The sequence below is a fragment of the Camelus bactrianus genome, chromosome 13, assembly GCF_048773025.1.
Source record: "Camelus bactrianus isolate YW-2024 breed Bactrian camel chromosome 13, ASM4877302v1, whole genome shotgun sequence".
NCBI classification, from domain to species: domain Eukaryota; kingdom Metazoa; phylum Chordata; class Mammalia; order Artiodactyla; family Camelidae; genus Camelus; species Camelus bactrianus.
The window spans coordinates 60,877,647-60,905,397 of record NC_133551.1 but is presented as its reverse complement, the minus strand read 5'-3'; the positions used below and the strand labels follow the sequence as shown (position 1 = coordinate 60,905,397).

The 27,751-nt window shown below is 46.5% G+C and overlaps 1 protein-coding gene across 5 annotated transcripts; it reads right to left on the bottom strand.

The window, feature by feature from the left end:
* Positions 1–180: 180 nt before the first annotated feature.
* KDF1 (keratinocyte differentiation factor 1) lies at positions 181–27,751 on the bottom strand. 5 transcript variants are annotated; one of them, XM_010947995.3, is made up of 5 exons: positions 27,606–27,751; positions 8,569–8,728; positions 1,936–3,006; positions 1,377–1,451; positions 181–816 (listed from the first exon to the last, which is right to left on the bottom strand). In XM_010947995.3, exons 3-5 carry the CDS (start codon positions 2,972–2,974, stop codon positions 734–736), a joined length of 1,197 nt encoding a protein of 398 aa, XP_010946297.3. In that variant the 5' UTR covers positions 2,975–3,006; positions 8,569–8,728; positions 27,606–27,751; the 3' UTR covers positions 181–733. The 5 variants fall into 5 exon arrangements, 4 of the variants coding, with proteins under 4 accessions (XP_010946297.3, XP_074233182.1, XP_074233181.1 ...); XR_012511380.1 differs by lacking the exons at positions 8,569–8,728; positions 27,606–27,751 and adding an exon at positions 7,920–8,071 and having other exon boundaries at positions 1,291–1,451; XM_074377081.1 differs by lacking the exons at positions 8,569–8,728; positions 27,606–27,751 and adding an exon at positions 7,981–8,093.

Below are 27,751 nucleotides of genomic sequence, written 5' to 3'. Positions count from 1 at the left end.
ACTGCGCTTGGCTCCATCTCCTGGAATGCACAGTGAGCCTAAGAGGTGGGCATTACTGCTCTCAGTTTAGCCTTCTGACCTCAACCTCCAACACTAAGCCAGGCTGGATGCCCTATCCTGTCTCCTGCTTCAGGCTGCAGTCAGGCATATGGGACAGAAAGGACAGTATCACCGCCGAGATGAGCAGACAGACGTCTATTGTACTATGGTCATGTTAGCATGTAGAACTTCAGCCGAGAACCTAACTGCTCAACAGAACATAACGTGGAGTGGGCGCTGCCCACAGAATTCCAGACAGAGACCCTGCCCAATCCATTTAAGACAAGCTTCTTTTAGCTGTTACACACCACCCCCAACCCCCGGCCTGTCCTGGGGAGGGGGAAGTTTGTATGATTGGTTATGGGGTATATGTTACAGGGGGAGCATGTTATGGGGATAGAGTCGGAATTCAATCCCAGAAGTTAACTCCTTAGTCTTTGCTTCCCATGACCCAGGCCTCCTGAAGACGGTGGGCAGGAAGGAACAGGCCCATGCAGGGGGTCCAGGGGGACGTGGGCACCATGGCCCAGTGAAATGCACGTGGTCCAGGAACCAGTCAGCCAAGGCGGGAGGAGCCAGAGTAGGCACTGCTTCTGGGCTCATGGCCTTGCCTCCCACAAGGGGGTTCTGGCCCCCCTCTTGCTGTAGACTGTCCTCTCCTCAGAAGGGGTTGCGGCCACTGGGCCCGGTGGGGTTAGCAGTACACGTGGAGCAGTGGTGCTCCTGAAGAGTCTGTGTCAGTGCCCTGGAAAGATGAGTCGTGGCTGGCAGGGTATCCTGAGGGGGAAGGGAGGAGAGAGAGGCTCAGAGTGGGAGGGGCTCATGCAGGTCCTGCGGGCAGGGAGAAGCCTGCTGAGAAGGAGCAGAGCAGGACTTGAGTCTGGGCCAGTCTGATCCTGGTTGGGTGACCTACTCAGTTTCTTGACCTCTTTGAGCCCCAGGCTTGTTCTCTGCAAAAGGTAATGACCCGGTTCCCAGGGGCTTGTCATGAAGGCCAAGAAGACAGCAGTAGAAACCACATAGGATGCCTTTTCAGCACCAGTGGATGCCCCAGCCCCTGCTCCATCCTCCACTTTCCTCTCCAGTGACCTGGGTTTAGCTGCAGGTTCTGGGCCCTTATCCCTACACTGGTTCAGGGGCAGCCCCCTGAATCTCCCAACTGAACCCTTTGAGCCAGCTTGCAGGATTGGGATGGGGTATGAGGCTGCTCAGGCTTCTCATCCCATCCCTTTTAATCCCATCCTCACCCACCCCAGGAGGAAGCTGGGAGAGGGGCACGTGGGGGGCCCCTAGGGCAGTCCCCTCTCCTCTCCGCACTCATCAGGTCAGGACCAAACCTGGGGCTCCATAAGGCCTCAGCTTCCTGGCGATGGCATCTGCGGTCGTCTCCTGGGAGATCTGCACTGTGAGTTCTAGGGAGGGAACACGAGGGGGGCACTGGTCATTATCACATCCTTTCAACCCTACTCCCCACTTCTGCCCCATTTCCCTTCTGAGGGAGGGGAGGGGCTACATACCCCTTGGCTGGGATAGAGAAACAATGCTTAAAACAAGAGACACTGATAGACAGCGTGTGTGTGTGCGTGCGTATGTGCGTGTGTGTGTGTTAGTCTGTGCAGTGGTGGTGGTCGTGGTGGCGGGGAGACTTTGGTTAGGCGGAGACAAGCCCGAGGTGCAAATTTATATGGGTTTTGGGGTCCTGTTAACCAGGCTAAGCCTAAAAGCTACTCTGGCAGGTGGTAGCAAGGGACAGAAAGAGACTGTTAAGGGATGTAGAGGAGTGGAGAAAAAGGAGGAAGAGCTGGGGCCAGCTAAGGGGTGGACCCATAGTGGCCAAAGACCTCAGTGCAACCCTCCCTAGCCAGAGCCTCTGCAGCCCTGTGGGGCCCCACCTACCATCCTGGCTGAGCCCTGAGCCCACCATGGTCTCATGGCCGCTGTCAGGGGCAGCGGCGGCAGGGGCAGCGGCCCGGGTTGAGCGCCCCTCTGTGGTTTGCGGGCGGGTGCGGCTCTTTCGGGTGCTGATGCGAATGATGCCGCGTACCAGGCGGCCCTCAGCATCTTGCTCATCCAGGTGGTAGTCCTGGGTGATGCTGCTGATAAGGTCCGAGATCTTACTGGTCTTCTCCAGGAACACAGTGTCTGAGGTGCACTTGGCCAGCTCGTCGATCTGATGTACGCTGAACAGCTCTGTGAGCTTCTTGAAGATGAGCACATCGATCTCTCGGCTGGACATGGAGCCACTGCCTATCTCAGGCAGGTCCAGGTCCGACTCGTGGAAGGAGTAGTATTCCTCAGAGCCACGGGGGCTGCTGGCAAGGGTGCTGGGCAGGCTGTGCCTCATGGGTGGGGGTTCGGCCAGTGGCTCCTTGCAGCAGGAGTCCGCATCGGGGGCTGGGGAGGTGGCGCTGCGGTAGGGATACACAGGGATGCCTTTGAGCTTGACATCAGGGTAGCTGAAGCTGCTACCCATGTTTGACTTGAGCCGCTGGCCATCCCGCTGTCTGGGAGGGGCGCAGTCAGGGCTGGGGGGCACTCCATTGTGCTCCTTGGCCCAATTGGCTTCAGCAGCCCCCTCAGGGGAGTCCCCAGCAGACAAGCAGGGGCTGCAGCCCCGCACACAGGCTCCACAGCGCTGGAGGCAATTCCGGCAGCGGCGGAAGCAGAAGGCAGCCCGGCACCAGTCCCACACCCAGGGTTGCCAGAGCAGGCAGCAGGTTGGGGGTTCAGCAGCTGGCTCAGTAGAGCTAGAGATGAAGGTAAGGCTCTCGGGCCCATAGTGGCCAGGGTCTTTGGGGTCTGGCCTGCGGGTGCGGCGGCTTGGTGGGGCCCTGGATGGCTCATCGTATGTCTCCAAGCATAGCTCTGTTGGCCGCTCCCAGGGTCCCAAGCGTGGGGGCCCAGATGATGGGCGAGGGTGTCCCGGTCGAGGCATGGCTCACTGCATGGTTTGCTGTAGCCAGGCACCTGTAGGAGAGAGGCCAGAAAGGAGTCAGTATCAGAACTCAGGGACAAGCTCCTGCACTATGACCTGAGGAGCTTCTGATTTCTGGTTTCTGAGAGGTCTGTGATGTGGACAAGCACAAGTCTGCCCACAAACCCTCATCTAGTGTTCCCTCCCTCCCCAAAAAGGAAGTTCTTTCTGTGGTCTAACCTACATGTCAGAATCTCCTGGGACTTCACACACATTGGGATGGTCACTATCGAAAAAATAGAAAACGACAAGCATTAGAGAGGATATGGGTAAGTTGGAACACTTGGCGTTGCTGGTGAGGATGTAGAATGGGACAACTTCTGTGGAGTGGAAATTCATCAAAAAAATTAAACATGATTTACATGTGATCCAGCAATATCACTTCTTGGTATATACCCAAAAGGATTGAAAACAGGCACTCAAAACATATTTGTAAACCAATGTTCACAGCAGCATTAGTCACAGTAGGCAGAGGAGGAAACAACCCAAATGTCCACTGATGGATGAATGAATAAACAAAACGTGGTGTATACATACAATAGACTATTATTCAGTCCTAAAAAGGAATGAAATTCTGACACACATTATAACATAGATGGGCCTTGAGACTCTATGCTAAGTGACATAAGCCTGACACAAAAAAGACAAATATTGTATGGTCCCACTTACACAAAATAGCTAGAATAGTCAAATTCATACAGACTGAAAGTAGAATGGTTGTTGCTGGGGGCAGTGGGGAGGAGAAAATTAAGTGTTTAATGGGTAGAGTTCTAGTTTGAGAAGATGAGAAAGTTTTGGAGATGGATGGTAATGCTGGTTACACAACAATGTGGTTGTGTTTAATGCCACAAGACCATAAGGCTAAAGTGACTTAAAAAAACTAAAATGGTAAATGTTATGTTATGTATATTTTACCACATAAAAATAAAAATCTCTTGGGACCTCACTTTCTGGGGAATGGTTTCCCCTAGTTTCTTCCCACTGCTGGTAAGCCTCAGAGGCTGCTCAACAAATACCTTTCCCTGTGACTTGCTACAGAACCTGATTATTACCATCTTCCCTTTCTTCCTCTATTCCTTCAAATCAGACGTGGAAATGCAACAGGTCCCCTGTCAATATTTCAGTCTGCCTCAGATTTGCTCTCCAGTCAACACTTAACACCAAGCACTGTTTTGCTTCCTTTGATTAGATAAGAAAGCTGAACCACAAAAATCACCTTCATTCCCTCTGCGACTTGGTTGCTAGCAAGTTCAGAGCTAAGATTTCATTCATTCCATAAACACTGAGCCTGGCTCTGTGTTAGGCATGTAGAACCAAAGATGAATGAACTATTGACCCTGTTCTTGTGATTCTCACATGGTTTTGTAGAGAAAACAGATACCTAAAACCTCATAAGCTGGAACATGTAGGATATATGAGGCATTATGGGAGTAAATAATTCTGCCTGCAAGAACATTACATAGTGATGTATTTGGGAGGGTACTTGTTCACATGTGTGGGTTTGCTGGGCAGTAACTATCCTTAGCCTGGATTTTCTGAGACATTAATCCCTTAACTTTTTATTTATCCCTGATTTAATGGCACTAGGGTCCTAGAACTGGTGATGTGTACAGAACCTGGAACTGGGCATCAGGATATCCATATTCTAGTCCCAATTCTGGCTCTAATAGGCAACATGGTTTGGGCAAATCAATGCCACCTCCCTAAATAGGGCCACCATCATCCCTCACCCAGATACTGTTGAGGCCCCCATTCTGGCCATCTCTATTCCCCTCTACTTGCTGCAGCCAGGGAAGACCTTAAAAAAAAGAAAAGAAACCCACAAACTTGAAGAAACTTGGCAGACACCACTTTAATAAAATGATAGAAGTTAACATTATTAATAATGGGACAAACTGCCATGATGTGTCTCCTGATACTATACACTAAGAAGGGTACAGCATCACTTATGAAGTATTCCTGCCAAAAATGTATAACCTGAATGTAATCATGAGGAAACATCAGACAAGCTCAAGTTAAGGGACATGCCCACTAAATGTAATGTGTGATCCTGGATTTGATCCTGGATCAAGAGAAAAAATTGGAAATCAGATAACTGGTAGTATTTAAAAATAGTGTATTATGTAATAGTATTATGTCAATGTTAACTTCCTGAAGTTGATTGCTGAGGTTAGTAAGACAATGCTCTTATTCTTAGGAAATATACACTGAAGCATTTAGGGCTAAAGAAGCATAATGTCTGCAACCTAATCTCAAAGGGTTCCCCACAAACAGAAGGTATATGTGCGTAGAGAGAGAAAGGCACAGAATGTTACCCATGGGGAATGGGGATGAGGAGGATACAGGAATTCTCTAACTATTCCTGCAACTCTTCAATACACTCCCCAGCCCCACTTGGCACTCCTTCTCCAAAGACTCTCCAGAACCTTAAGTCAGATGGGGGACCCTCTCCCCACAGCCTTCTGCTGGGCTCTCAGTTCAGCTGAGTTGGCATTGAAGCCATATTTGAAGATAAGCCTATATATGACCCCAAGGGGCAGGGACTGTGTCTTATTCTTTTCTGTTTCAGTATCTGGAACAGGGTTGGTACAGTAAGTGCTTCAGGGGATTGACACATTCTGTGCGACCTCTGGGTAGAAACAGGACCACTGGGTAGAAAGTAAAAGGACTTAGGTTCTAGACCAGAGCTGGAGGAGCAGCAGTCTAGAAGGAGGGGGGTGAAATTTCCTCTCCAAAGGTGTACAGACTGAAATTGAAACAGGTGACTTGAAAATCCCTTACAACCCAGAGAACAAACAGTTAAAAACGTTTGCCTTGGGTGCTCGCTTTGGCAGCAAATATACTAAAAAATTTGCCTTGGTTTGAGCAATGTGGGGGTGGGTATGGATTCACTCATTCACTCAATGAATATTTACTGAGAGCCTACTGTGTGCCAGATGCTGTTCTAAATTTGGTGGATACAGAAAAAATTCCCTAACCTCAGGAGTTTGCATTCTAGTGAAAGAGTTAATTATTGATACTGTACATTGTTCTCAGTGCTTTAAATATCTTAAACCAATTAATTTTCACAACCCTATTTGTAGGTTTTATTATTATTACTATTATACTGAGGAACAGAGAGGTTAATAAGTTATCCAAAGCCACACATCTATTTGAACCCAAATGGCCTGGCCTAGACTCTTATCCACTACCCCCATCCCATCTATTACTTGGGAGGTAAGGGTCAGTCAAAGTGGCCAGCTGCCAGCTCCATGGACAAGCCTGTGCCCAAGAAGGGCCCACATAGGGAGCCCTGAGTTTTCCAGGCTCAGCCCTTGGATGAGGAGGGTGGGCACATCTACACTGTTTCAACTACACTGAACTCTGGGGTACCTGGGGTTTGTAAGAACATCACGAGGTTGCTGATTGTGGTGTAGGTTGTTGTCTCCTCCTCCACCTCCAAGGTTTTAGGAGCGGCTACTATTCATTAAATCCATCCAATAAATATTTACTGAGCACCTATCATGTGCCCAGTACTGTGCTAAATGCTGAGGAATCAGCAGTGACTGGGCCAGAACCAGGCTCCAGCCCAAGAGGACTTTTGCTTTATTTAACACTCACAATTGCCCTGTAAGTATTACATCTCCACTTTACAGATCAGGAATCTGAAGCTCAAAGAGGTGAAATGACTTGCCCAGAGACATCTAGCTGGAAAGGGATGGAGCAGGATTTGTACTGTGGTCCGCCAAACTCCAAAGCCCCTGTACTTTGCTCTGTGCCGCACATCAGGAAGAGGGGGTGGGATGGAGGAAAGGGGCAAGACCTTGGGTAAGGGACAGTGCCTGGCCTCATTTCCCCCCTTCCCATTATTCTCTGAACCCTCCAGAAGTCAATTTCAGCCCCTTTTGTCCTGGCTATATGCTGTCACCTCCCAAATCCTAGGAACACTGGTCACTTGGTTTAATGAGGGGAGAGCTCCTGTTCCTGTTGTGGCCCCAGGCAAGACTCCTGGCCTCAGTTCTCTCATCTTTAACAAAGGGAGAGAGGAGTAAATTTATGGGCGACCATAAGGTTTAAATGAGATATTGCGTGCAGGGGCCTTAGCATGTTGCCTGGCACCTGGGAGGGGCTGGGTCACTGGGAGCCTCAAGGCACTGCAGAGTGAGTAGCTCCCAGGTGTCAGGCGCGCCCTCCCTAAATTTCTTGTTGAAGCTCTTTTCTCCCTCCCACTTGGTCCCTGAGAACACACACACTCAGGGGTCTGTCTGCGTACCATCCCCCTCCTCCCAAGGTACCCAAGACAGGCTCGGCCGCACCAGCCTCTGCCCCACCCCAGAGCTCAGCCAAATTTTGCACACCCAGCAGAGAGGTTCACCCCAGCCCTGCTCACTAAACAGCCGTCGGCTCTGGCACCCGGCATCCACGCACCCTCGATCTCCTGCCCCAAAGGCTCAGCCCGCGACTCCGTCTGCGGGCACCTAGTCCCGAGGGCAAGGGAGAACCAGACCTCGGCATTGCCCGTCGGAGTAACACAGCCCCTACACCAGCAATGCCCTCGAGGCAAGCACCACCCTCTCCAGTCCCAGGGCCCTCCGCCCGCGGGCGGACACAGCCTCTCTAACACTGTTCAAGGTGTGCACGGTTCCCTTCCCCCATTCCTCCCCCGTCCCTCGAGAGAGCAAGGCTCCCACCCTAAGCCAGAGCAGCCCTAAGAGCCAAGACAGCCCCCCTCACCCCATTCTGCCCGCCCAGCCCAGGCGCCCGCTCAGGCCGCTCCCTGGCCGGGCCGGCCATCGCACCCCGGAAGTGGGAGGCTAGCCTGAGGAACCGGCCCCGGGACCCTCGCCCGCCCGGGCGTAGCCTTGGGGGGTCTCTCCACACTGATGCCGCTCTTGTTCGCGCGCCCTCGGGCCCGTGCGGGGCTTACCTGTTCCACCAGGTGAGCCACCTCCGGCTCGGCCCCTTCCCCCGCCCCCCTCGCCGCTCACCTGGGGCGCAGGTGAGCGTCTCGCGGGAGCGCTGCACGGGCCGCCGTTGGGGACACACTTCCTGCCTCCGCGAAGCTCCGCCGCCGCGCACCTGGGCCGAGGCCCCGCCCCGGGAGCTGGGCGGGCACCGTGACGGAGCTCCCGCGTTCAGCCTGCGGATTCCGAGAGCAGCTCTCGGCCTCATCCGGGTAAGGACGATAGGGCGCGGTGGACAGACGGCGGGGCTCAATCTTCTCTTGCATTAAATGGGCAGGTGATCCCAGCAGTGTCTGAGTGCCCGGGGAGCACTTGCCAGGCCTTAAAGGCTCAGCTCAAAGGGCATGTCTCCTGAGACACCTCTCCTGACCACTAACGCCTGTCTGGTTTTCTGTTACATAGAACAGTTCCCTGTACTCTTTGTCATAATACTCAGCATACTGTTTTCTCATCTTCTATCTCCTCCTTTAGCCTCTGACTATGGTATGGTCTTGTTCCCAAATGCTTTGGGTGCTCAGCAGATATTCTCTATTGAGTGAACCGCTGGACTGATTTCCCCCTTCGTCCTGAGGCAGTACTGGGGGCCTAGTTCCTCTGCTCTGGTCTGCTCACCTTCTCTGTTCCAGGAGATCGGCAGAAGAAGATAAGGGCCTCTGCTCTGGGGCCTGGGAGCAGGGTGAGAGGAGGGCTGAACTGTGCAGTCCTGAAAGACATCCCAGATCAGCAGAGGTGGCCAAGATGGGCTGTGATCACGGCATCCTATGGGGTCTCTCTGCAAGAGGCAACATCATTGGGCGGCAAGAGTCAGGGATCAGATTATCCTGGGTTCCTGCTCCCCTTCATAACAATAATAGCTCTCACAAACAAGTGACTTTTAGGGAACATATCCAAGATCCATGCTAAACCCCTTACTTGCATAGTATTATATAATCCTTCCACCTGAGGATAACACTGCAGGTGTTTTCATTCCCATTTTACAGGTGAGGAAACTGAGGCTTAGGGAGGGGAAATTATTTGCTCATGCAGTTGGCCCAGATGGTGTGACTTTGGACAAGACACTTGCCTTCTCCAAGCCTCATCTGTGGAGATAACAGTACCCCTCTCCAACTGGGAGAATTAAAAAAGATAATGGATGCAAAGTGAGATAAAGGATATGGGAAGAGATCACTGGTGTAAGGATTGGTAAGTGGGAGGAATTCAGTGCTGCCTAGCCCCCTTCCCCTCCAGGCATATCAAAGATACACAACCTCCTAACCCCAGATGGAGATACTGCCAATTAGGACAGAACCTTTTGTCTGCCCTGTTTGGGTTACCAAGTCCTCCCCTTTCACAGCCAGGGTGGGACACTCCGTGGAAGCTAATTCCCATGGCAAGGGGGGTTTCCTTTCCTATCTCACCTCTCAGAGGACCATTTTCTCATTCCACAGGTGCCCTGCCGTGTGCACATAGTAGGTTTTCAATTTTTACCAGACACCCGCTATGGCAGCGCCTCCCACCACATTCTCACCTGGTGCAAGTAGTCGTTATACCCTCATTTGGAGCTCATAAAGTGAGTCAGTGTACATTGTGTACAGTTGGACATCTGTGTAGCCTAAGATCCAGTAAGTACCTCCCTGGGATACAGCCACATACACCAAGAGACATGTACAAGAATGGTGGTAGAAACGTTCACAGTAGCCTCAAACTGAAAACACCCAAATTCCATTGACAGGAGAAAAAGAAATGTGGAATAATTATAAAGTGGTAAAAAATGAATGAAAAATAGCAATATGGCTGGAACATGGTGATATAATACTGAGTGAAAAAAAATGCAAGTCCCAGAAGAGCACATGTGGAATGGCATCCTTTTCATAACTAGAATCACTATATTTAGACATAATATTGGGTTCGACCACATGAAATTGCTGTTTTTGACCTATTTTGACCTATAAAAATGGCAAATCCATAAGGTTAAGCCTAATTTATGTGTTAAAAAATTACTTAAAGAAAAAGCAAGAGAATGAGGAACACAGAATTCAGTATAGTAATTACCTGGGGGTGAGGTAGTAGAGGGTTCAGGGATGGTGGGGAACTCATAAGTAGAGTTAATTTTTAGTGATGTTCTGTTTCTTGGAGCGGATGGTGGACTTTCATTCATTTCATTTCAAGGACTTTCATTTTATCATCAATGAATGAATGAAAAAACAGAAATTTATGCTGTAACTAAATAATTCAGGACACTGTCACTTGCAAAGTTTTCAAGGTAGCAAAAATGTGAGAGTCTAGAATCTTATTTAGTTTTTCCCCATTCACTTATTCATTATTTTTTGAAGGTTTAGGTATAATTTACATTTAGTAAAATTCACGTTTTTAGCGTACAGTTCTGTGAATTTTGAAAAATACATACAGCTGCATAACCACTACCATAATCAAAATATAGGTTAGTTTCATTACCCCCCAAATTCTCCTAAGTCCCTCTGCATTCATTCCCTCCACTCAACCCTAGCCCTTGGAAACCACTGATCTTTTTTCTGTCTCCATATTTTGCTTTTTCCAGAACATGTTTAGTAAAAGTGCACTACAAAATTCTAACTCTGTGATACCTAAAACACTGTAGATTAATAAGTAGGAACATGATGATTGAAGCAGCTCAGAACTACTTTCTTTGCCCAGAAAGAAAAATAAAGGAAGGAAAATATGATCTCTGAACCTCTGGCTACACTCTGATGTATGAGAGAACTTTTCTCTGGAGCCCCAGCCCTGGCCTCTCACCAGCTGTGTGGCCCTGGAGAAGCCACTTCCCTTCTCCTCATCTGTAAAATGGGGATGATATATCCCCCTCTAGAGTGGTTTGTGGAATACTTTGCAAAAGGCACAAGTTAGCTGTTACTCTAATCATAGCCACACTGAAACCTCTCTCCTTCTCTTCCCCTCTCCCTCCCAAACTCAAAAACACTGGGTCCTGTTCCCAAGGGCCCATCCCCCTGCGACAGTGCATATTGAAAAATCCTGTCCAAAACTGATGACACTGTAGGTATATACCCCAAAGAATTGAAAACAGGGACTCAAACAGGTACCTATATGCCAGTGTTCATTGCAGCACTATTCACAATAGCCAAAAAGTGGAAACAACTCAAGGGTCCATCAAAAGATGAACGGATAAAATAAGGTATATACACACAATGGAATGTTATTTAGCCATGAATGAATGAAGTTCTGATACATGCTACAACATAGATGAACCTTGAAGACATTATGCTAAAATAAGCCAGGCCCGGAAGGACAAATACTATGATCCCACTTATATTAAATATTCAGAACATTCATAGAGACAGAGATTAGAGGTTACCAGGGGCTGGAGGGAGGGAGGAATGGGGAGTTATTGTTTAATGGGTACAGAGTTTCTATTTGGGATGATGAAAAATTTTGGAAATAGATAATGGTGATGGTTGCACAACAGTGTGAATGTAATTAATGCCACTGATTTGTACACTTAAAAACGGACAAAGTGGCAAATTTTCTATTTATATATATATATATATTTAAATATATATATATATATATATTTTTACCACAATTAAAAAAGCCCTCAAGAAAACATCCGACATAAATCTCAGCAGTGTTCTCCTAGGGCAATCTACCCAAGCAATAGAAATAAAAGCAAAAATAAACAAATGGAACCTAATTAAACTTATAAGCTTTTGCACAGCAAAGGAAACCACAAGCAAAAAAAAAAAAAAAAAAAAAAGACAATCTATGGAATGGGAGAAAATATTTGCAAAAGATAAGACTGACAGGGCTTAATTTCCAGAATATATAAACAGCTAATACAACTTAATAAGAAAAAAACAAGCAACCCCATCCAAAAACAGGCAGAAGACCTAAACAAGCAATTCTCCAATGAAGACATATAAATAGCCAATAGGCACATGAAAAAATGCTCAATATCGCTAATTATCAGAGAAATGCATATAAAAACTACAATGAGGTATCATCTCACACCATTCAGAATGGCCATCATTCAAAAGGCCACAAATGATAAATGCTGGCTCCTACACTGCTCGTGGGAATGTAGTTTGGTGCAGCCATTACGGAAAACACTGAAGATTTCTCAAAAGACTAAAAATAGACTTACCATATGATCCAGCAATCCCACTCCTGGGTGTATATCCAGAGGGAATCTTAATTCAAAAAGATACGTGCACCCCAATGTTCACAGCCATTTACAATAGCCAACATATGAAAACAACCTAAATGTTCATCGACAGATGACTGGATAAGGAAATGATATATTTACACAATGGAATACTACTCAGCCGTAAAACATAATAAAATAATGCCATTTGTAGCAACATGGATGAACCTGGAGAATGTCATTCTAAGTGAAGTAATCCAGAAAGAGAAAGAAAAATACCATATGATATCACTTTTATGTGGAATCTAAAAAAAAAGACAAATGAACTTATTTACAAAACAGAAGCAGACTCACAGACATAGAAAACAAACTTACGGTTACCAGTGGGGGAAAGGAGTGTGAAGGGATAAATTGGAAGTTTGAGATTTGCAGATACTAACTACTATATATAAAATAGATAAACAATAAGTTTATACTGTATAACACAGTGAACTATATTCAATATCTTGTAGTAACTTAAGGTTAAAAAGGATATGAAAACAAATATATGTATGTTCCTATGTGACTGAAGTATTGTGCTGTACACCAGAAATTGACACAACATTGTAAACTGACTATACTTCAATACAAATATTTTTCAAAAAGCCCCCAAGCTGATGACATTCTTTGAGAACAAAACAAGGTAACTTATGGGTCTAGCATTCAGCATATCAAAGGAAAGAGAAGTCTATTGCAGTGAAATTTCCAGATAATAATCCACCTCTTCTGTGCACTTCTCTTTACAGTTTACCAAGCAAACACTTTTAAGTTTGATCCTTACAATAGCCCTAGAGGTAGCCATTGTCATATTCACATTACAGATGGGGAAACAGAGGCACATCAAAGTCCCAAGGCCATACTATGGTTGAATAGTGGAGCTGGGTAGGAACCCAGTCCTTCTGGCTTCCAGTACAGCATTCCTTACTGTGCCCTCCTCCTGACCCTTTAAGCTGTATTTGGGCTCCCTTCTAAGCAGAAAGACCTGCCCTTCTCACTACCTGAGCTCTGTTTTGCCTCCTGGCCACAACTGGGGGCCATTGTCCTGATCCTCTGCTTCCACCACAGTTGCTCTGTTCTGTCTGATGTTTACCTTTCTGGTCTCCACCCTCGGCCCCCACTCAGGCTTCTGGGCTGGTGACAGATTAGAGGGAGAGGGAGGGGTCAAAGATGGCTGGGGTTCTGGCTTGTGCTACTGGATAGACAGAGATGACTGGGGAGGCAAGTTTGGGGTATAAAAGTGTAAACTTGGTGTTAGACCTGTTGAATTTAAGGATTTGTGAGATACCAAGAAATATACATGTATATATGGATGACATTCAGAGTGGTATTTAGAAGCTATAAGACATGCAATTTTGGGCAAGGGGAGAAGCAGTGGGTCAGGAGAACGTGGGCGGTAGTATGGATCCCTGGGTATCTGCCTCTTGCCTCTGGTGTGCTTCTCCCATAAAGGGCACTAGGGGGCAGCACTCAACAGACGAAATTGCCAGAACTTGAGTCACAGGATCTAAGTTGGAGTCCTAGATGCACTCCTGTTCAGTTTGCAGTGTGAACTTTGTCTCTTTGAACCTCAGCATTTCTCATCTGAAAATGGGCTTGATGTGAAGTAGGATAGTACAGTGGTTCAGTGTTTGAACTCTGGAGTCAGAGGGCCTGAATTTATGCCCCAACTCTGCCACTTAATTGTGTGATTTTGGTCAAGTTACAGAACTTCTCTGTGCCTCAGTCTATAAAGCGAAAGTAGTAATAGTTTTATGTAGTAATTACAACAGTGGCTGGCTCATGGCTACACGCTAAACAGATGATGGCTATTTTATTTTACCCTCTTCTTCCTGTCTTCTCTCTGCCTCCTCAGCCATTCTGGAGCCAGGACACTCAAAGGCAAGACCTCTGCCTCTGAGAATAAGCAGAACAAATTACTATGACTGACCATAATAATCTACTATGTGATTTTTGTTTTTTAATTTTTAAAAATTTTATTTTTTTTCAGTTTTATTGAAGTGTAATTGACAAATAAAAAAATAAATCATGGTGACTTGATACACATATACATTGTGAAAGGATTCCTCCCATCTGGTTAATTAACACATCCATAGTTGTTAGCACTGTATTGTGTAATGAAATTTGCTAAGAGAACTTAAATATTCTCACTGTCCCCCACCCCAAAAGAATTACAATTGTCTGAACATTGACATTATGAGCCTTATTCCACTTAAGCCTCAGAATAACTCAGTGAATGGATCCCAAATCCTTATTTTATAGCTAAGAAAACAAAGGCTTGGAGATTTAAGCCTTTTGCCCAAGGTCACACAATTAGTAAAGGGCAGAGCCCAGAACTGAGCCCAAGTTCATTCTGTTCACAGCCTGAGCTCTTTGTAGTGGCTGCTCTGGGTACCACTGATACTGAGCCCTGGAGGATGCCCCAGGACCCAGCAGAATTGGGGAATTCTCCCCTCAAGAATTCTCTACTGTAATCAGCTCCAATTCTACCTACCATACCTCTCTTTCCCAGATAAAATTTCCTGGAATTCTGAATGGAATAAGTGGAATGGAACTAACTGAAAGGGAACCCTGTAGGGTGGAAGGGAACAGAATGGTGGAGGATGAGCAGAATTGGAACATGGGAGTTAATGTTGTCTCAGCTCCTCTGATTGGTCAGTTCTGTTTGTACTGATCAGACAATGGGCCAATGACCACTCAGAGTTGCCTCTCCCCTTTCCTTCAATGGCCAAAGGATGGTGTGTCCTGGAGGCTGGAGAGAACCAGGGGAGTCCAGGAGTTACCCCGGGGAGTTACAGACAGGTAAGCTGGGATCTAAGCTGCCAGGATAACATGGATAAAGGTGCAGTTGGAGCCCTGGAATTCTAAGGAGTTGAGCTTCTTCTAAGGGGCTTCTGGAACTCTAGGTTGGGCTATTGGGAGGGAGACCCCAGGTCCACCTGACACTGGGGGATTCCTGGGGCTCCCTGGCTTTAGCCTGCCTGGCACCCAGTTGCTGGGCCTGAGGGAGCTGCAGGCTAAGAAGCCATCCTGCACCAGGTTGAGTCAGGGATTGCTTCTTTGGTCCTGAATTTGGTTCCAAGCTCTAGTAGAGGTATTTTCTGCAGAGTCCTTGTGCTGAAAGAACCGTCATCCAACCCCTTCATTTTACTGATGAGGAAATAAGGCCCATGAGGAGAATCGCTTTAGCTGAGGTCACACAATGAATAAACAGTGGACCCTGTGAATAAACAGGTGGACCTCCGCTCCTTCACCTTGCTCTGTGTGGTGTCAAGATAGGCCTCAGTTCAAATCCTGCCTTTACCACCTAGTGGCTTTGTGAGGTGGGACAGGCAACTCCACCTCTCTGGGCTTTAGTTTCCAGACACACATGGCCGATGCTGAGTCTCCTGGTTACTCACAGGAAACAATCGGCAGCTCTGGACACTGAACACCACCCCTACTTTCTTCCCCGCCCACAGCCAATCTCACATACCCTGTTAAGCTTTCCCAGAGAGCTCCTGGCTAGAAGTCTGTCTCCCTGAGCTATTGCAGAAGACTGTCTGAGCCCCTCTGATGGCCTTGACCTCCTCTGCTGCTTTCCCTGTTCCCAGACCAGAGCTCCCAGAGGGCAAAGTCTGGTCTGATTCATCTCTGAGTCCCTAGCACCCTGCCCAGGGCAGGGTCCAAAGGCTATGGCTGAGAGCGTTTGTGAAGGGAGTAAGTGAAGGAAGCCCCTCCAGCTCCTCCCCTTTCCCAGGAGCCCATGACCTTCACCCTCCCAAACCACTGATGTGGCAGAAAGAGCCCTGGAGTGGGGGCTCATACAGACCTAGGATGGAATCCCAGCCCAGACTCTTGGGAAATGTCATCACTTCTCTGAGCCTCAGTTTCCTCTTCTGGAAGTAGCCTTCCTGGGGAGGAACATGTAAGCTGAGAACTGGAAGACCTAGATGGAAAGACCTGGAGGAAGAGTCTTCTGGGCAGAGTAAGGGGCTGATGCAAAGGCCCCAAGAAGGGTATAAGCTTGGCATGTTCAAAAAACAGAAAGGAAGCCAGCACGGCTGGAGTGCATTAGCAAGGGAAGAGTGACTGGAGGTGGGGGGTGGGCAGGAGACAAGGCAGACCCTGGATCACACAGGGCTTCGATGGCCACTGAGGCATCTGTCTTTTAATCTAAGTGACATGGGAACTGATTGGAGGATGTCAAACAGGGAGGTGGTTTGATCTGACTAATATCCCAAAAGCTTCAGTTTGGTCGCTGTATGATGACTGCAAGAGGGTGAGAGTGGAGGCAGGGAGCCCAGTGGGGAGACTTTGGAAATAATCCAGGTGAGAGAGACCGTGGCCTGGACTGGGGAGGTGCCTACAGACACGGTGAGAAGTGGTTGGGTACATGATATATTCTGGAGGTGGATTCCACAGGATTGGATGTGGAAGACAAGGGCAGAGAGGATTCAGGCTGGTCCTTGGGTTCAGTTATCTATTGCTAAGAAATAAACTACCCCAAAACTCAGTGGCTTAAAATGATATATTATTTCTAAAAACTCTATGGTTCAGCCAGGGCCAGCTGGCCAGTTCTGCTGGTTTCACGTGGGGTTGCTCAAGGGGCTAAATTCAGGTGGGAGCAGTGGGGGCTGGTTACCATGATGGCCTCACCTCTCCCAGGACCTCTCCTCACCGGGCCTCTCATCATTCAGCTGAGCTTTACAGTGAGGCTGCTGGCTTCCAAGAGGACGGGCCCCAGTGTGCAAGTGTTTAGAATCTCTGCTTGCTTCACGCTTCTTCACATCCCTTTGGCCAAAGTAAGTCATAAAGCCAAGCACAGAATCAACATGGGAGGGGATACACAAGGGCATAGATACCTGGAGGCCTGCTTCATTGGAGGCCACTGGTGTAACAATTTAGCACCCATCTCTGGGCCTGTGGCTTGAGGAAATGGGTGAAATTCAAGGGCAAAGGGGAAAAACAGAGTTTGCCAGAGGTTGTGGGATGGTAGTTGCAAGTGAGACACTGAGGAGGACAGTGGGCTTGGGAGAGCCAGCAGCAGTGGAGACGCAAAGTCCCTGGCAAGTATGGTAAAGCAGAGGAGTGGGTAGTAATCAAGGTAGAGAACCTGAGAAGTCTCTAGGCCATTCCCTCACTCAACAGACATCACTGAGCAAGCCTTACGCTGTGCCTTGCCCTGGTCTGAGGGCTGCACACACGGAGAGGAATAAGACTTGGCATGTGACCTTGGGGAGCTCACAGTATTTGGGGAGTATCGACCACACCCACAGATGCCAGTGCAGTGTGGGAGGTGGCAGTGTGAGGTTTTCCAGGGCATTTTGGGGTCCCAGGGAAAGGACCTGGAGTGGTTTCCAATGGAGGAGTACTTGAAGAATAGATAGTTAGACAGACAAGATGGTGGAGCTGGAGCAGGTAGAGGTCAGACTGGGCCCCAGCCTGGCCCTGAGCTGCCTTCCAGCCCTGACAGTGGAGAGGTAAAAGCAAGCCCACAAGTGGGCTCTGGGAAGACCAGCTGTAGATACTCTTCTTCCCATTTTATACATGAAAACCGAAGCTCAGAGTGGGGAAGTCAAGTCACTCAACCCAGATTCAGCTCCTCACATTCTGGGCTACTCTCCACCCTTTTCAATTCTTGCTGAAATCATAGGGAAGGTAGGGGAGGAGAGGGCTGTCTCCTGAGCTTGCAGGGATGTACCTAGAGGCTGGTCTGGCAGTGCTGTGGAGTGCTCCTCCCTGGGTCCTGGATTTGTGCCACCTCCCTTAAGGAGGGCAGAGCCCTGTGAAGAAACATTAAGGGAGATGGTGACATGGACTGGGGATGAGCCGACCCAGATTTGGAGCCCCCAGCCTGCGCAGAGAACCCCAGTCCTTCCCTCAGGCCCCTCTTGTGAAGTCCCACCCTCAGGGGTCCCCTGTCTGAGGAATGAAGCATGGAAGGAAACTGTGCAGAGGTCAGAAGTTAGGGCCAGGGGGTACCTCTGACTAGGGCTGGGCTGGGTTCCCTGTAAAGTGGGGAAGGGTGAGGAGTTGCCAGGTTTATCCCTGGGGGCTCAGGCAGGGGAACAGGAGGGAGGCTGGGAGTTTAGAGCCTCATCCAGCTCAGCTTCAGCCTGAATGACCTTGAGCTGTCCCACTCTTCTAGGCTGGTGCCAGGGTCCCAGCACTCTGCCAAGTGGAGCCACTAACACAGGGGCTCAATGAGCCAGCTGAGCTCTGGCCTCCTCTCAGAAGGGAAAGGCAGCCCCTCTCTGAGCAGACCAAGCCCAGCCAGAGCCCTGCTGTGCCTTCCTCCCCAGCTTTTGTCTGGTGGTGGCCATGGAGGGGGCGGCTGCTGAATCCAGGCCTCAGATACAGGAGAACAAGTGCGGGGATAGAGGGCTGGATGGATGGAGAGGGATGGAAAGAGGGAGGTCCTGGGTCCTGACATCTGATACCCTTACAGCAAAAGCCTCTTTTCCTTGGAACCAGAGTACTCTGTAGGAGGTGGGGCAGGGGAGGGAGGCTGGGGGGAGGAGAAGGCAGAATCAGACTAAGATCTGGAAAGGGAGATGGAGACAGATCTAGAGAGAGTCAGCAAGAGAGAAGGAAGAAAAACGGTAGAAGCAAGTGTAAAGGGTATGAATACGGGTGTACATAATCAGGTAGGGAAGATAGAGGCTATTTTTTAACCCACTCAGAGCCCTCATTCCATCCGGCTGGTGGAAAATCCAGTTTCCATTATTGTTGGGTTCTCTCAACCCATGATGACCCCTAGATTTGGGCCAAGGCCCAGAGGGGTCACAGAACCAGACATAGACAAGATCCTTCATTCAGCCTGGTCGCCAGGCCTTCCTAATCACCTGACCAGCATGACCCCATCAGGTCAAGGACCGTGGTGGCCATGCTTGAGGCATGGAATCTTTGGTGATCAGGAAGCCATTTGATGCTGGGTCCAGTCTTCTGAATGTCACCTGTCCTCTTGAACCCAGGGCCTATCCATCCATTCCCTGGAATCTGGGAGGCTGAACTGCCACTCCCACTCCTTATCTAAGAGATTTGGAAAGAGCCTCCCACTGTGGTCCCTAGAAGCCCAGGGCAGGCCCCTAGAAGCGCAGAGCCATACCCCTGCGTCCCTCTGGCCCCTGAGTCTGGAGTTCTGTCCCTTAGCAGAGTCCTTGTTCCTTAGCATACTGCAGCTGAGCAGCTGGGGCCAGCCCAGCAGTCCTTCTGGAGCCTGGAGGCTTTAGGCCCAGCCAGAGAGCCTAGGGGAAGATCCCCAGAATCTCTACCAGCCACCTCTGTAGTGGTGGTGGTTGGGGGGGATGGCAGACAGACAGAGCTGAAACAGGAGGGTGTGAGTGAGTAGGAGGGACCTGATCCATAGCCAGCTGGTCATTAAATTATTCAGTGCATATTCATGTGTGCCTGTGGTGGGCCAGGCCCTACCCTGGTCTTATAAGACCCTACATGACCTGGTCCTTACATATTCCATTGTAAAAAATTTTATTGTGAAATATCTTGTACATGTAGAAGAATATGTTTGTACATACATGTATATATACATACATATAAAAATATAAAAGTATATGTTTGTTTAAAGAGTAAAAATGAAGACACCCACAACTAGTTTAATGGGACATTTCAGCACTTTTGAAGCCCTCTGTGTGACTCTCCTCTGTGGCCTCTGCTTTCCTCATCCTTCCAAAAAAAATCCTGAAAATAGTGTTAATCATTCCCTTAGTGGTGTTAATCATTTGGGCTGATTCATCCCCTGGGTACAATAAGCACAGTACATAGCAGTCTCAATATTTTTAGGGGTCTGCGCAAATATCTTAATTTCTTTTACAATGAGAGCTGATTTATGCTGTACACTTTAATTTTTTTTTTACTTTTTTCTTTTTTTAAATTGAAGAATAGTCAGTTTACAATGTTGTGTCAATTTCTGGTGTACAGCATAATGTTTCAGTCATACATATACATACATATATTCATTTTCATACCTTTTTTCATTATGGGTTATTACAAGATATTGAATATAGTTCCCTCTGCTATACAGCATAAACGTGTTTATCTCATGCTGTACACTTTAAATTTACACATAACTGTATGTTAATTATATCTCAATAAAACTAAAAATATCAGAGATGATTGAATAAATGGGGAGAAGAGACGTTTTCCTTACAAAATTCCAAATATATGTAGATACTCCACTCTCCAGGAGGGGGCGCTTTATCAGGTTAATGGTTTATACCTAGTTTGCTAAGAATTTTTAATGTAAAAGATTGTTGAACGATCAGGTGCATTTTCTGAGTAAATTGAAGCGTTCGCTTGGTTTTCCTCCTCTAACATATTACATCAGTAGAGTTTTCTAATGTTGAATCAACCTTCTTAGAATAAACTCAACTTGGTCGTTACGGGTTTATTATCTTTTAAATACATTGCTAGATTTATCTTGTTAATATTTTGTTTAGAGCATTTACAGCTATGTTCTTAAGTAATATTTTTCTGTAATTTTTCTTTCTCATACTGTCCTTGACTGTTTTTGATACACATTTTTATTTTTCCAGGATTTGTCTATTTACCTTTGTTTTAAATTTGTTGTCATAAAATTGTTTCTAATATTCTCTGATTATCTTTTCAACCCCTACTACACCTGTAGTTCTGTGGTCCCAATCTTCAAACCTAATGTTTATTTGTGCCACCTCCTTTTTTTCCCCCTTGGTCAGTCTTGCCAGGAGTTTCTCAGTATTGTTCCTGTGTCAGTTAGGAATTGGATTCAGCTGGAAGTATCAGACCCCACATGGCTCACTGTTCTGCCACCCCTAGAGTAAGGCCCTTATCTTAAGGTCCTTGATGACATCCACCACATCCATGTTTCTGACAGCAGAATGGGGAAAAGGAGAAAGAAAAGGGCAGAGCTTGTGGGTCAGTTCTTCTCACTGGCTGCTTAACATCTGAGTGCCCCGGGCTCAGTTCTTGGTCCTCTCCTTTTCTCTGCCTTCTCTCTTCCCGTGGTTGTGTCAGCCAGCTAATACTGCCTACCTGCGGATAACTCCAAATTCACACTTGCAACCCAGGCCTCTCTTGACTCCCAGACATATAAATTCAACTGCCCACGCGAAATTTCTGCTTGAATATCTAATTGGCATTTCAAACTCAACATGGCCAACATTTAACTCCCTAGAAAAGAAAAATCCAACAAAATGCTGGAGCTGGGACCCCAAACGGTCCCTTTCTTCTGAATGCCTACTGATTGCAACTTTCAATTTGATTGCACCCTGGCTTCCCCTTCCCAGACAGAACACTTTCCAGCTCCTAGTACTCCATTGTTGAACGGAGCATTAAAAAAAAAAAAAAAGGTAACTGAATAGTATGGAATAGATTAGACTGGTATAATTAGGGTGAATGTTGCTTGCGAAACTTTTGTCTGTGTCCTGGGTTCTATTGTAAAATGGCTTTTTTTCCTTCCAGTTTTGAGATATGATTGACATATGGCAGTGTATACATAAGCTTAAGGTATACAGCATGATGATTTGACTTACACACATCATGAAATGATTGTTGTGAAATGTCTTATCATGGGTTAAAGTAAAAAAATTTGACTAGTCTAGATCTTAGAGTTCAACAGGTGCCTTCAGGGCAAACACCAGCTACCGGACTCATTTACTCCTGAGGAATTGCCCTTTCTTGTCATTTCTGACCTCTGTTAGTTCCCTTACTTTGTAGTCAGCTCACTGATGCTTTACAAAATAAAATTTAAAAAACTTTATCCATCATTTTTAAGTACCATGTATAGAGAAGTGTTTCTCTGCTCCCCTCTTCTGCCACTATGCTGGAAATGGAACTTTTTTCCTGTGGGTCTTTTCCATCTCATTCCATCACCACAGCTCATTATATTCTAGCTTCACTTGCCTCCTCTGTGTTCCCCAAATGTGCCAAACTCTCTTCTGCAAAGAATCTTTGCACTTCCTGTTCCTTCCATCTGGACTGCTTCTCTCTGGCACTTTTAAGCCTGGTAGCTTTGCTCCTTTGCCTTCTTCATCAATCAGGATTTGTTCAATTATAAGTTCAAAATAGCTCAAAAAAGCTTAAGAAAAACAGGAGAATCTATTGGCTCACTAAACTGAAAAGTCCAAAGGTAGCACTACCTTCAGGTAAGGCTGGCATCAGATGCTCAAGTGATTTCTGGGCTCTCCTTCCAGCCAGCAGGCAGGTACTTCCCTTGTGCTGGCAAGATGACTGTCTTCAGCTCCAGGTTTATAATCTACTTGGCCAAAACTTCCTGGGCAAAGAACGTTTCTCTTTCTGAATAGTTCTAGCAAACATACTAGTACTGAATTTCATCAGCCAGGCCAGGATCATAAGCCCTTTCTTGGTGATGGGCTGGGGTCAGCCTCACAAGAAACACACACTGAACATATAGGAGAAGAGGCTACCCGCAAGATATAAAGACTGTGTTATCAAAAGTAGGACAAATGGATAACGAGAAGGCAAAACCCACATCTACCCACTCCATCATCCTAGACTTCTCTGTCTATAGTGCATTGCCTGGGTTACTCCCTATGACATCACCCTGTTTACTTCCTTCAAAGCACACACGTAACACAATCTAAAATCATCTTATTTGTTTTGATTCTTTATGGCCTTCCTCTCTTCCTCTGGATTGAGAGTGCTCAGATTGTGGTGCCCTTGACTGAGATGGGAAAGACCAAGGGAGGAACAGGTTTAGTAGAGAAATCAAGGCCAAGAGTTTTCCAGCTGTTCTAGAAAATTATTGAATCCAAGGAGCAGGTGGTGGGGACCTCTGATTTGTAGTTAAGTTGGACAGAAGCTATGGATAACCCGGGGATCTACTGTTCGTGATTGGCATCTGAAATGAAGGGTTGTCTTGTGGGGATAATCCCTTAACCTGCAAGGTCTGTGCTAACTCTGGTTAGTGTAAGAATTGAATCAGACTGAATTGCAGGACATCCAGCTAGTGCTGAAGAGTTGGTTGGTGTGGGAAAACACACACACGTTTAGTGACCAGAAGTGTCAGAAAGTGAAGTTTCTGTGAGTGGAGTATTGAGAGTAGCAAAGAAAAACAAAATCGTTTCCAAAACAAGTGTCCAAAACAAAATTCTTTCCAAAAGAATCCCCTATGTGTGTAGACCTTTACTAGAAATAGATATTTTCCTTTTGTGTTATTTAAATTGAATTTTGCCTTTTTGCATTAGACTGATACATATTGAGCATGATTTTACAAGTCAGAATTTCATTTTCCAGTGCACAGTAACTCAAACCATTTCAAACCATCCAACAGCATTATCTGAATGCTGCTATGCTAAAGTCAGTTATTTCAAATACTCTTCCACTTTTGAAACTGGATTTATTTCCCTTGCAAGGTATACTATTTCTTAATTAGACTAAGAAATGGGACGATATAATGCGCTATTACTGTAGACTTCTTTTGTTCTTATTTTCGTAATGAAGCAGGTATCACTTAGGGAAAACAAAGAAAACAAAACCTCTCGACCTTGATTTTTCTACTAAACCTGTTCCTCCCTTGGTCTTTCCCTTCTCAGTTGAGGGCACCAGAACCCATTCCGTTGCTCTATCCACAAACCCAGAGGGCGTTCCCTCACCCCTACACTAATCCATCCACAAGTCCTCTCATTTCACCTCCAAATAAACTCAAATCCATCCCCCCTCCCACCTCTTGCCATTATTCCTGGTCTGGCCACTGTCCTCTCAGTTGGATTACTGCAGTAATCTCCTAACTGGTCTCCCTCATTCTCCTTTTGCCACATTTCAGTTCATTCTCTACACAGCTAAAAGCACGATCTTTTAAAAGCAAATCAGATTATGTTGATCCTCACTTAAACCTTTTAAAGGCTTCCCCTGCACATTAGAGTAAAATCCAAAATCCTCACCCTGGCCTCTAGACCCAGCTCCTATGACCTCAGCTCTCCCTGTTTTCTTGCCAGCTTACCAGGCACTGAACATTCTGATCTTTCAGTCTCAGGACCTTTGCACATACTATTTTTTTCTGCTGGGAAATCTCTCTCCCCAATTCCACATAACTGACTCCTGCTCATCTTTCAGGTCTCATCTTAAATGAGACCTCCTAAGCAGAAGCCTCCCTGAATCCCCTCTCTATCATGTCATCAGATTATTCCTTGTTCATGATTTCTAGAGAAGCATGGTGGTTGAGAACAGGCTCTGGAGACAGATTGCCTGGGTGTTGAATCCTAGCTTGGCCACTCCTTGACCATATGTCTTTGCCCATATTTACTTAACCACTCTGTCCTTCAGATTCCTTTTATGTAAAATGGGGTATATTAATAATAATACCTCATAGAAGTAAGCCAGAAAGAGAAAGAAAAGTACCATATGATATCACTCATATGTGGAATCAAAAAAAAAAAAAAAAAAAGAAAGGAAAAAGAGGACACTAATGAACTCATCTACAAAACAGAAACAGGCTCACAGACATAGTAAACAATCTTCTGGTTACTGGGGGAAGTGGGGTTGGAAGGGATAAATTTGGGAGTTTGAGGTTTGCAAATGATAACCACTAGATATAAAAATAGATTAAAAAAACAAATTTCTTCTGTATAGCGCAGGGAATGCTATTCAGTATCTTGCAGTAATCTTTAATGAAGAAGAATATGAAAATGGAGATATGTGTATATGTATGCATGACTGGGACAATGCTATGCTGTACACCAGAAATTGACACATTGTAACTGACTGTACTTCAAAAAAAAAAATATCTCATAGCATAGGTGCTCTGTGTATGGCATAGATTAAGCACTAAGTAAATATTGGCAGGTATTTTATTATTCCTTCATGGCACATTTCTTGGGATTTAATTATTTTGGTTTCTGAAATGATTGTGCTTTTCTTATTTACTGCTGTGCCCCGAGCACCTGGCACAGTGGTTGGTACCTACTAAATGCTTAATTATGTTGCTGAATGAATGCCCGAAAGCACACTTGATCTCACCCCTTTTGGAGCTTGCAGTCTAGAGATCGCAGACTCTAACCTTGCCCTTCTTACCCTTCCACACCTGGCCATTTTAGAGATGTGAAAACTGAGACCCAAAAGGTAGGGTGATTTGAGCAAAGCTTCGAGGGGGAAGAGGTATTGCTCTTTCCAGTTTCCCAGAGGGGAGTAACGTTTCTACTTGTCAGAAACGTGATGAAGCACCAAAAGCATGTGAAACCTGCTACATCCATTGTGAATGCAAGTCATAGCCTTTTATTCTGGGAATAAGAACCAGGGCAAAATTTTCATTACAAGAGAAAGAAAAAAGAGAGAAAGAGACAACCTGTGAACTCTCTGGATGGAGGAACGGGGTGGGTTGTAATGCTGTTGACTGAGATGGCACTGGTGCTGCAGTTGTGCCTTCCTGGGAGAGATAGCCAGTCTCCTGTCCAAGCCAGTGCCTCCCCCAACCCAGGCATTATGTTCATGCCACATTTAGGAATCCTGAGGCCTCATTTTACAAATGAGGGAACAGAAGCTTAGAGAGGAGAAGGGACTTGCTCAAGTCCACAGAATGAATTGAACCCAAGTCTTCTGACTTCTAGCATGAGATTCCTTTAAACTCTAATTAATACAAAACCTCTTAATATGAGAATGGAGAGAAAGAGGAGGTGAGGAGGAGGATAGTGGAAGGAGGAGTTGTCAAATCAGGTGACCATTTGCAGGCAGGGGGACCGACAGGCCTGGGGCAACCAGAGACCTTGGTGCGAGGGCAGGGGAGTCTGCTGAGGAAAGAGGAGATGGAGGCGGGGGCCTAGCTGGGTTATTTTCAGAGCTGCTATCTTTGTCTGCATCTGCTAAATTATTAAACTGATATCACATCCTAGAGGGTGCCAAGCCAGGTTGCCAGGAAGAGACTGAAAGGGAGGGGTTGGATCTCTTTACAGAGGCCTTGAATCTTCTAGGCTGGGATGGAAGTCAACTCCTCAAACCTAGACCTCCTGCCCCACCCTACTCTCAGCTGATGGAGGGGATCCGGCTTTGGGCCACAGCCACACTGGCCACCACTCCCTCCATATGGTTCTGTCTCTGCTGTCATGGGAGGGGAGTGTAGGATTGTATATAATAAACAGGACTCTGGAACCAGGTCCCCCCTAGGCTGCCTCTTCTCTTTCAGGGTCTCTGACTCAGACTGAAAACAGATACGACCAGCTGTGCAACCTTAGACAAATCCTTGATCTTCGTGTGTCCTTGTCTGTGCCCTAAGTATTAGCAGTTCCATTTCTCAGACCCTGAAGTTCACAGGGAAAAGTGCCTTTCTCAGAGCTGGGCTGCTAGAAGAGGACTGAGCTTCAATTCAAACTCAAGTCTCTCAAATTCCAGATGCCTTTCCTCTCTCTATTCTTTTTTTAAATTTTAGTATTTTCTCTATTTCCCATCTTTCCTACAAAAGTAATGTATAACTTTGATAAAGATCAGAAAAAATGAGTAATCATTATAGTTTAAAAATGTATTTCCTAATTCCAAATGTTGTGCTTGCTGGGCTGGCTGTGCCCCAAGAGGTGGTTGGTTGTGACCCCGGTCCACTCCCAGGAGTGTGGAACTTAGGGCAATTAAGGAAGCAGGCAGAGGCCAAAGCTCTCTCACTTCTGGTCCTGTGCACGTGGTGTTCCCATCCAGAATCCTTCTCCCTTCTTGTCCCCCCACCATCTGTTCACCACGTACTTTGATTCATCCTTCAGGTTTCAGTTTAAATATCACCTTCTGCAGGGAACCCTCCTTGTTCCCCTCCCCACCCAGCTGGGCTCACTGTCTGCTCTGTGTTCCTATAGCCACTGTATTTCCCCTATCCCAGGAGATACTGCACTAAACTGCCATCACCTGTGTCCTCCCTAGACTGTGTGCTCCCTAAGGGCAGGGATCTTATCTGATCATTGCTGTACCTCCAGCAGCCAGCCCAACAGAGAGAGTAATGATCACATTTGTCGAATGGGTGAAATAAAGAATGAATAAATGAATGAATAAAGAAGGGGACTTCTCAACAAGTTCTGTCTACCCTTGTATTATTTTTCAATTCAAACAAACATTATTTAAATGGCCTATGGGGCCAGGAGCTCTACCTAACTTCAGGGAATCTAATGATATAAGCAAAACGTGATGAAGCACAAAAGCACGTGAAATCTGCTACATCCATTGTGAGTACAAGTCACAGCCTTCTGTTCTAGGAATAAGAACAGGGCAAAATTTTCATCACAAGAGATGGGGGGGAAAACAGAAAAGTAAATCTGTGAGCAAAACAAGTCTAAGGAGAGACTATTAAATCACTGAACAGTAAGGGGGGAGGGTATAGCTCAAGTGGTAGAGCACATGCTTAGCATGCATGAGGTCCTATGTTCAATCCCCAGTACCTCCTCTAAGAATAAATAAATAAATAAATAAAATTACCTCCTCCCACCAAGCCAAAAAAAAAAAAAAAAAAAAGAAAGAAATTAACTAAACAATAAACCAATACATATAAATGACTTGTGGGAAATTCCATAGAGGATAGGAACAGGCGACATACCAGAGAAGAGCAGGGAGGTATGCTATGACATTGGGGTGGGTCAGATCTGTGTTTGAATCTTTGCTTGGCTACTTATCTGCTGTGTGACCTTGAGCAAGTCTCTTCGCTTCTCTGGGCTTCAGTTTCTCAGCAGGAACAAAGGCTGC

What these genes read in the sequence shown, in the direction of transcription:
- KDF1 (XM_010947995.3), bottom strand. Translation starts at nt 2,974, where the DNA reads ATGCCTCGACCGGGACACCCTCGCCCATCATCTGGGCCCCCACGCTTG. An exon ending in CTCAGGGCTCAGCCAGGATG is followed by an intron (nt 1,452 to 1,935) that starts GTAGGTGGGGCC and finishes TTCCCTCCCTAG; the next exon opens with AACTCACAGTGCAGATCTCC. An exon ending in GAGGCCTTATGGAGCCCCAG is followed by an intron (nt 817 to 1,376) that starts GTTTGGTCCTGA and finishes CTTCCCCCTCAG; the next exon opens with GATACCCTGCCAGCCACGAC.